General features: G+C 44.6%; 2 protein-coding genes across 2 annotated transcripts; both read left to right on the top strand.

The window, feature by feature from the left end:
- Positions 1-148: 148 nt before the first annotated feature.
- LOC133560065 (inhibitor of nuclear factor kappa-B kinase-interacting protein-like) lies at positions 149-8639 on the top strand. The gene is made up of 4 exons (XM_061912149.1): positions 149-435; positions 519-701; positions 777-894; positions 5356-8639. Exons 2-4 carry the CDS (start codon positions 523-525, stop codon positions 6208-6210), a joined length of 1152 nt encoding a protein of 383 aa, XP_061768133.1. The 5' UTR covers positions 149-435; positions 519-522; the 3' UTR covers positions 6211-8639.
- A 67-nt stretch (positions 8640-8706) lies between these two features.
- LOC133560255 (inhibitor of nuclear factor kappa-B kinase-interacting protein-like) lies at positions 8707-9580 on the top strand (the record flags this gene model as incomplete). Its single annotated transcript, XM_061912587.1, is given in 3 exon segments — positions 8707-8934; positions 8992-9153; positions 9155-9580. Coding segments are annotated over 3 exon segments (768 nt in total), but the record flags the coding sequence as incomplete, so codon positions are not given.
- Between the last annotated feature and the right edge of the window lie 297 nt (positions 9581-9877).

The raw sequence follows: 9877 nt of genomic DNA, 5'->3' as shown, positions 1-9877 counted from the left end.
ATTTATTGGCCAGTGATTGTCTTTAATACACCTTCTATTCGTTTCTATTGAGTCTTGTGTCAACGCGTCTGGCAACCGCTTACGTGGCTGTCTGAGGCGTTTAATGGTCTTCTAGAAGCGTTGGAAAAATAACCAGTAAATGGTGGAGTATAGTGAACACGTTTCAACATAAAATAACATTTTTAAAATATATATTCAAACTCATGCTAAATAAAATAATTTTTGCAGTGCATTATATGCATTAGTAAAATCTAGAATATTTGTATTGGTCGTCACAAAGTTCGTGAAAGTGTTTCTTATTTACGAGAATCATGAAGGCATCATTTCTTCAAGCACAACCGGGCGAAAGGAGAGCTTTCTTTGAGAAGGTTCTCTCTTTAAAGCACTATTTCACGCTTTTTTTGTTATTTTTACAGTGCCCCTTAAAGAAAACGAGTGAGTTTTTTTCAAACTATTTTCGACGTCTCCAATTTAAAAAAACAAAACAAAAAAACATTGCTACTGGATTATTTTAAAAGCAAAATGCCCACGGAAGTGAAGCAGAGAAAGAAAAAGCAAAGCGAGGATGTTCCTGCCAACCGCAAACCAGAAGTGGATCAAAGACTGAGGAAGGAAGACGGAGACTCTCCTAAAACATCCAGTTTGGACTTTAAAGGAATCATGTGCGTTTTATCGCTTGCAGTGTGCGCGGCACTCAGCTGGTAAGTCGCCACAAACAGAACACCCATCATTTTTTTCCCCACTTTAAAACGAATTGTGTCACGTTTCAATTACAGGGAGGTGATCCAGCAGAAGGAGAGGTTCTCCAGCATGGAGGAGAAGTTCACACTTTTACATGGAAAGACGTCGACTTTGACTCAAATGGAGGACCAAGTGGAAAAAATGAACCAAAAAGTAAGTTAGCTTTAATGTTCACTGGCACTACAAACATGGGAAATATATGCTTAATGGCCCAAATTGTACATTTAATAAAGGTACCAAAATACATTAACCCCATAGTATCACTTTTTGGCAGCCTTATGTTGTGGTACCAATCACAGTGGTGCTCTAGCTAAACGTGGAAAAAAGGCGATACAACATGGGACACAGACACTCTTGTCCAATATTCTCAATTTAATCAATCATACATCCACCATCTTCCGCTTATCCGAGGTCGGGTCGCGGGGGCAGCAGCCTAAGCAGGGAAGCCCAGACTTCCCTCTCCACAGCCACTTCGTCTAGCTCTTCCCGTGGGATCCTGAGGTGTTCCCAGGCCAGCCGGGAGACATAGTCTTCCCAACGTGTCCTGGGTCTTCCCCGTGGCCTCCTACCGGTTGGACGTGCCCTAAACATCTCCCTAGGGAGGCGGTCGGGTGGCATCCTGACCAGATGCCCGAACAACATCATCTGGCTCCTCTCGATGTGGAGGAGCAGCGGCTTTACTTTGAGTTCCTCTCGGATGACAGAGTTTCTCACCCTATCTCTAAGGGAGAGCCCCGCCACACGGCGGAGGAAACTCATTTCGGCCGCTTGTACCCGTGATCTTGTCCTTTCAATCATAACCCAAAGCTCATGACCATAGGTGAGAATGGGAACGTAGATCGACCGGTAAATTGAGAGCTTTGCCTGCCGGCTCAGCTCCTTCTTTACTACAACGGATCGGTACAACGTCTGCATTACTGAAAGTTTATTTACATAGCCCTTAAAGGCCTACTGAAACCCACTACTACCAACCACGCAGTCTGATAGTTTATATATCAATGATGAAATTTTAACATTGCAACACATGCCAATACGGCCTTTTTAGTTTACTAAATTGCAATTTTAAATTTCGCGCGAAGTATCCTGTTGAAAACGTCGTGGTATGATGACGCGTGCCCGTGACGTCACGGATTGTAGCGGACATTTTGTTCCAGCCCGATCCCAGCTATAAGTCGTCTGCTTTAATCGCATAATTACAACGTATTCTGGACATCTGTGTTGCTGAGTCTTTTGCAATTTGTTCAATAATGGAGACGTCAAAGAAGAAAGATGTAGGTGGGAAGCGGTGTATTGCGGCTCCCTTTAGCAACACAAACACAGCCGGTGTTTCCTTGTTTCCTTGTTTACATTCCCGAAAGATGACGTGAAGCTTTACTATGGAACAGAGCGGTCAAGCGAGCATGGTTCCCTACCACATGTCAACCGGCAGGTTCCGTTGAGAAAATTGTGGTAATAAGTCGGCCATTACCGTAGACATGAGCGGAGCTTGCGTCGTTCCTCGTGCACCTGTCAAAGAGGCAACTGCAGACTCTCTTGCCTCCTCCGACCGGCCGCCCCCGAACGTGGGATGCTTCTGTGAAGAAATGTTTAGAAATAAGTTCATGAATCTTGATGGTTCTCTATTACAATCCCCAAAGAGGGCACTTTAAGTTGATTATTACTTCTATGTGTAGAAATCTTTATTTACAATTGAATGATTTTTCACTTTTTCAACAAGTTTTTAGTTATTCTTATATCTTTCTTTTCAAATAGTTCAAGAAAGACCACTACAAATGAGCAATATTTTACACTGTTATACAATTTAATAAATCAGAAACTAATGACATAGTGCTGTATTTTACTTCTTTATCTGTTTTTTTTTTTCAACCAAAAATGCTTTGCTCTGATTAGGGGGTACTTGTATTAAAAAAATGTTCACAGGGGGTACATCACTGAAAAAAGGTGGAGAACCACCGGGCTAGAGTATACAAATGAGTTTTAAGATGGGACTTAAATGCTTCTACTGAGGTAGCATCTCTAACTGTTACTGGGAAGGCATTCCAGAGTACTGGAGCCCGAATAGAAAACGCTCTAAAGTTCGCAGACTGTTTTTGGGCTCTTGGAATCACTAATAAGCCGGGTTCAATCAGCACGATTGGATGGAGCTAGACCAGGGGTCACCAACACGGTGCCCGCGGGCACCAGGTCGCCCGTAAAGACCAGATGAGAAGCCCTCTGGCCTGTTCTAAAAATAGCTCAAATAGCAGCACTTACCAGTGAGCTACCTCTTTTTTTTAAATTGTATTTATTTACTAGCAAGCTGGTCTCGCTTTGCTCGACATATTTAATTCTAAGAGAGACAAAACTCAAATAGAATTTGAAAATCCAAGAAAATATTTTAAAGACTTGGTCTTCACTTGTTTAAATAAATTCATTTATTTTTTTACTTTGCTTCTTATAACTTTTAGAGAAAAAATACAACCTTAAAAATGATTTTAGGATTTTTAAACACATATACCTTTTTAACTTTTAAATGCCTTCCTCTTCCTCCCTGACAATTTAAATCAATGATTTTTTTTATTGTAAAGAATAATAAATACATTTTAATTTAATTCTTCATTTTAGCTTCGGTTTTTTCGACAAAGAGTATTTGTGAAATATTTCTTCAAACTTATTACGATTAAAATTCCCAAAAAATATTCTGGCTAATCTAGAAAATCTGTAGAATCAAATTTAAATGTTATTTGAAAGTCTTTTGAATTTCTTTTAAATTTTTAGTCCTGGAAAATCTAGAAGAAATAATGATTTGACTTTGTTAGAAATATAGCTTGGTCCAATCCAATCCAATCCACTTTATTTATATAGCACATTTAAACAACAATAACGTTTCCTAAGTGCTGCACAGCCATGTTAAAAACAATATTATGCTCCACCAATGACTGAATAAAACAAAAAATGAATAAAAATAAAACCAATAAAAACAATATAAAAACAAATATGATTAAAAACTATTTTAAAGGGTAAAATCAATTAAAACAGTAAAATAAAAATAAAAGTGTATAAAAAACACAGAGGACAACAGAGGACCACACAACTCACGTAGTGTTAAAAGCCAAAGAATAAAAGTGGGTCTTAAGACGAGACTTAAAACACTCCACTGTGGAAGCAGTTTGAACATGGAGGGGCAGAGTGTTCCAGAGCTTAGGGCCGACCACAGAGAAGGCCCTGTCTCCCCTGGTCTTAAGTCTGGTCTTGGGCACCACGAGCTGGAACTGGCTCTCGGACCTCAGAGCGCGCGCAGGGATGTAAATTTGGATAAGGTCCGAGATATATTGAGGTGCCAGTCCATGTAAATATTTAAAAACAAACAGCAATGTTTTAAAATCAATTCTAAAGTGAACAGGGAGCCAGTGCTTGGAACATCAAGCACTTTGTTATATATTCTAACAAAGTGCAGATTGGATTTTAACCTATTTAAAACATGTCATCAAAATTCTAAAATTAATCTTAATCAGGGAAAATTACTAATGATGTTCCATAAATTATTTTTTTTATTTTTTACAAAATATTCCAATTAGCTAGTTTTTCTCGTCCTTTTTTTTCGGTTGAATTTTGAATTTTAAAGAGTCGAAATTGAAGATAAACTATGTTTCAAATTTTTATTTTTATTTTTTTCGGGTTTTCTCCTCTTTTAAACCGTTCAATTAAGTGTTTTTTTCATCATTTATTCTCTACAAAAAAACCTTCCGTAAAAGGAAAAAAAATGTACGACGAAATGACAGACAGAAATACCCTTTTTTTTTATGTATACAGATTTATTTATTAAAGGTAAATTGAGCAAATTGGCTCTTTCTGGCAATTTATTTAAGTGTGTATCAAACTGGTAGCCCTTCGCATTAATCAGTACCCAAGAAGTAGCTCTTGGTTTCAAAAAGGTTGGTCTCCCCTGAGCTAGACCATGCAGTATTTTATACGTAAGTAGTAAAGCCGCATCTTAAGTGCACAGGAAGCCAGTGCAGGTGAGCCAGTACAGGCGTAATGTGATCAAACTTTCTTGTTCTTGTCAAAAGTCTAGCAGCTGCATTTTGTACCAACTGTAATCTTTTAATGCTAGACATGGGGAGACCCGAAAATAATACGTTGTAGTAATCGAGACGAGACGTAACGAACGCATGGATAATGATCTCAGCGTCGCTAGTGACAAAACGGAACACATTTTAGCGATATTACGGCGATGATAGAAGGCCGTTTTAGTAACGCTCTTAATGTGTGACTCAAACGAAAAAGTTGGGTCAAAAAGAATACCCAGATTCTTTACGGAGTCCCCTTGTGTAATTGTTTGGTTGTCAAATGTCAAGATAGTTTTATTAAATAGGTGTGGGTGTCTAGCAGGATTTTTGAATAGGGTATCACCAAAAGTTGCACTTTTTGGCAACCTAATGTACTAATCAAAGTTGTGCGCTACTTAAAGGGCGGAGCTAGAATGACTCTTAGAAGTTTGGAAGTGTGAGTTATCCATCCACCAATCAGCAGTGTTGAAAATGTGTAGCTCCGCCCTCTTTAGGAGTTTCATCACTTCCCTACCATCTGCTGGCTTTAGCGCTCCCTCCCTCCTGTCTTGTGTTGCGGCTGCAGCTCGCCGCCTCTGAGGTCGATGTCCAGGAGGCGCTCTCCGCCCTCTCCATGGCAACGGGACTCCAGCAGGACGTTGTCACGCTCCACGCCACCATCACGGCCATGCAAGCGGACGAGAACTCTGCGTCCGGAGACCTCCAGGCGGTCAACGGCCGCTTCCTGAACGTGACAGAGACTTGGCAGGCCCGCCTCGCCGCCGCCGCCTCCGAGCTGGCCGCCCTCAAAGCCGAGGCCCGAGAGGCCCACGCGGGAGCTACAGACAAGGTGAACGAGGCCGAGCGGCGGGTCAGGGCGCTGAGGGAGAAGCTGGAGGAGCTGGAGGACAGCACCAACAGGAACGCCCGAGCGATGGAGCGCTCCGAGGAGGACGACGCCAAGCGGGCTCGGGAGCACCTGGACTGGAACACCAAGCAAGTCCACAATCTGCAGGAGCACGTCAACAGGCTGGCCCGTAAGGAGGCGGAGCTTAGCGGGCAGCTGCAGGAGCTCATCCCCCGGGCACGGGAATGCGAGGAGCACCTACCCAGCGTGGAGGAGGCGCTGCGCTCCATCCTCAAACTGGGCGGCGACCTGAGCGGGGCGGAGAAGCGCCTGGAGGAGGCGACGCTGCAGGTGTTCGGCGCCGAGGACAACATGCTGAAGACCCTCCACCAGATCCTCCAGATGAGGCAGGAGGTGGACGCCCTGCAGGCTCGCAGCAGCATCCTCAAGATGAAGAGCGAGCTCTCGGTGGTGCGGGAGGCGGTGCATGAACTCACCATGGTGCTGAGGGGGGAGCAGGTTGCCGACGGCGACGAGGAGCCGGATGAGGAGTGGATTGAAGACCAAGCTCCTCGTGATGACACCGCCCAATGATGTCATGCATACAAAGACAAGGAGTTTTTTTGAGTTTTTTTGCTGTTTTCATGAAGTACTTTAACCACAGGACCGTAGAAGTAGACCATTACCATGTATCCCTCGTTTAAAGGCCTACTGAAACCCACTACTACCGACCACGCAGTCTGATAGTTTATATATCAATGATGAAATATTAACATTGCAACACATGCCAATACGGCCTTTTTAGTTTACTAAATTGCAATTTTAAATTTCCCGCGAGTTTCTTGTTGAAAACGTGGAATGATGGCGCGTACGCGTGACGTCACGGACTGTAAGGAAATATTAGCGCTGCATCAAACACGGCTAAAAGTCGTCTCTTTTCATCGCATAATGACACAGTATTTTGGACATCTGTGTTGCTGAATCTTTTGCAATTTGTTCATTTAATAATGGAGACTATAAAGAACAATGCTGTTGGTGGAAAGCGGTGGATTGCAGCTGTCTTTAGCACCGAGACACAGCTGGTGTTTCTTTGTTTGTTGTGAAGCTTTAACGCAGAGCGCTCAAGCGAACATGTTTTCTCTACGTCAACCAGCATGTTTTTGGATGGGAAAATTGTGATATATATCTTACCGGAGAAATCATTGGATTATTCGTCGTCCTGCAGCAGCTGTTTAAAAGGCAGCTGTGAGCTTGGCTCCTCGGCTTCTCTCTGAGACACTTTGTGTTCACCGCAGCCATCCGACCTCGAGGTATTTCTTTACAATCTTTAAAATCTCACTAAAACACTATTAAAACAATAAGCAGATAAGGGATCTTCCAGAAGTATCCAAGTAAATGTGTCTAATTACATTTGAAACGCTTACATTGCCGCCGGCCGGAGCCGTCACTTTTTTTTCCCTTTCTAGTCCTTCACTATCAATATCCTAATTTAACTAATCTTTCGTCCTCGCTCAAATTAATGGGGAAATTGTCGCTTTCTCGGTCCGAATTGCTCTTACTGCTGGTGGCTCCCATTAAAAACAATGTGAATATGTGTGGAGCTCTGCAACTCGTGACGTCACGCGCACATACTTTCGGTAAAGGCAGGGCTTTTTTATTAGCGACCAAAAGTTGCAAACTTTATCGTCGATGTTCTCTACTAAATCCTTTCAGCAAAAATATGGCAATATCGCGAAATGATCAAGTATGACTCATAGAATGGACCTGCTATTCCCGTTTTAAATAAGAAAATCTCATTTCAGTAGGCCTTTAAGTTATATAGCGTCACCTATTGAACAAGTGGGTGTATTGCAGCTTTTAAAGCATGGGTGTCAAACTCTGTCCCGCCGTGTAATTTCATTTGGCCCTTGAGGCAATATCAAATTAACATTAGAGCTGGCCCGCCGCTGTGACACCACATTCACCGCTAATACTCATACTCGTCAACCCTCCCAATTTTCCCGGGAGACTCCCGAAGTTCAGTACCCCTCCCGAATTTCCCCCGATTTTCACCCGGACAATAATATTGGGGGCGGGCCGTAAAAGCACTGCTTTTGGCGTTCTCTACATGTCGCCACGTCCGCTTTTCTTCCATAAAAACACCGTGCCGGCCCACTCACATAATATATGCGGCTCATACACACTTGGTCAACAGCCATACAGGTCACACTGAAGGTGGCCGTATAAACAAGATTAAATGTAAATGGGTTGTATTTGTATAGCGCTTTTCTACCTTCAAGGTACTCAAAGCGCTTTGACACTACTTCCACATTTACCCATTCACACACTGATGGAGGGAGCTGCCATGCAAGGCCCTAACCAGCACCCATCAGGAGCAAGGGTGAAGGACACAACGGACGTGACAAAGTTGGTACTAGATGGGGATTGAACCAGGGACCCTTGGATTGCCGGCACGGCCACTCTCCCCTGCGCCACGTCGTCCCCATTTGCAACACTGTTACAAATATGCGCCACACTGTGAACCCACAGCAAACAAGAATGACAAACACATTTCGGGAGAACATCCGCACCGTAACACAAACACAACCGGAAAAATACCCAGAACCCCTTGTATCACTAACTCTTCCGGGACACTACAATATACACCCCCGCTACCACCAAACCCCGCCCCAACTTAAACCCGCCGCCGAAAAAAGGCCTTAAATTTGTGTTTTTATTTAATTTGATATGCCATTGATATTTTTTAATTAATATTATTTAAAACTGGATTTTGCATGTCACTATAAAGTTATATAAGCCTTGTTTGGTCAATATTCAATGCAAAACTTGTTTGGGTCCCTATTAAAGGAAAATTTGTTCAACCTCTGCCCGCGGCTTTGTTCAGTTTAAAATTTTGGCCCGCTCTTTGAGTTTGACACCACTGTTTTAAAGCCATGAAGTAACATCAGAACCTGTTGATGATCATAAATAGAAGAGAGGAAGTAGAAATAATTCATAGAGGAAATAAATGATCTCGAAAAATCTACTGAAGTAAACATCTCTTATTTCAACACGTCAGGCTAGTGTGTTAGCTAAAACCTCCGTTATCTTCCGCAGTGTGAAAGTGTGCATCTCCAGCTGGATGATGTCGGCACTCAGCGCCAGGCTCTCCAGACCCAGCTGGAGAGCCTGGCGCAGGACGTCGGCCGCCTCAAGGAGTGGGCGTCCGGTTTAAACGAGAAAAAGTCCGAGCGCCAGGTGAGCTTGGACGCACTGACCAGCGCCGTGGATCAGATCGAAGAAAAGACGTCGGCCATCACGAAGGACTTCGGCAACAAGGTTGGTTGATGGGTCACTTACGAGAAGGAATGTGTAATCGACTGCTCCATCCTCCAGGTGGTGTCAGTGAAGACCGACGTCCGCCGCATGGACGGCCTGAGCTCAGAGGTGGAGTCCCTCCTGGCACAGGTGTCCGATCTGGAGGACAGGGCGTCCCAAGCGGAGCACAGCACGGTCAAGCGTATCGGCGACGTGCTCGCCGGCAGCATCGACCGCAGTCTCCAACCTCCGCGCGGCGTCCGAGCGCAACACGCAGGCCCTCGAGCAGCTGCGCCGCCGCCTCCCCGAGCTGGACGCCGCCGACCGGGACGTCTCGGAGCGGCTGAGGGAGCTGGAAAGCGGCCGGGCTCGTCTCATCCGGACGGTGAGTTTCGCCGGGGACCTAAAACCCAAGGTGGCCGCCATCAAGCGAGACTTGTCCGCCTTTGAGCCGCGTCTTTCGGACCTGACGCTACGCATCGGAAACCTGGCGGAGGACATCGGGAAGCGGGGGGAGGAGATGGCGGAGCTGAGACACGCAGTGGACAACCTCACGGCGAACGACGTAAGTGATCAAGCGCTTTTATCAGAATTTGAAGAGACTTTGCAGCCAGTATGAATTTTTTTCACGATCACTGGTCTGAGAATAAAACTACTGTGGACTTTTTATTTATTTTCTTTTTATTCGGATCGGGCATCTGGTCAGGACGCCACCCGAACGCCTCCTCAGGGAGGTGTTTCGGGCACGTCCGACAGGTAGGAGGCCACGGGGAAGACCCAGGACACGTTGGGAAGACTATGTCTCCCGGCTGGCCTGGGGACACCTCGGGATCCCCCAGGAGGAGCTGGAAGAAGTGGCTGAGATGATGGAAGTCCGGGCTTCCCTGCTTAGGCTGCTTCCCCCGCGACCCGACCTCAGATAAGCGGAAGAAGATGGATGGATTATTAACAAATAAAATACAGA

Source organism: Nerophis ophidion, linkage group LG10 (assembly GCF_033978795.1).
Source record: "Nerophis ophidion isolate RoL-2023_Sa linkage group LG10, RoL_Noph_v1.0, whole genome shotgun sequence".
NCBI classification, from domain to species: Eukaryota; Metazoa; Chordata; class Actinopteri; order Syngnathiformes; family Syngnathidae; genus Nerophis; species Nerophis ophidion.
Note: the sequence above shows the minus strand (reverse complement) of the source record. Positions and strands in the feature narration are given on the sequence as shown.

Bases quoted from the DNA above. Each gene is read 5' to 3' on its own strand.
- LOC133560065 (XM_061912149.1), top strand. From the start codon at position 523: ATGCCCACGGAAGTGAAGCAGAGAAAGAAAAAGCAAAGCGAGGATGTT. The intron at 702-776 runs GTAAGTCGCCAC...TTTCAATTACAG, and splicing joins GTGTGCGCGGCACTCAGCTG to GGAGGTGATCCAGCAGAAGG. The intron at 895-5,355 runs GTAAGTTAGCTT...TTGCGGCTGCAG, and splicing joins TGGAAAAAATGAACCAAAAA to CTCGCCGCCTCTGAGGTCGA.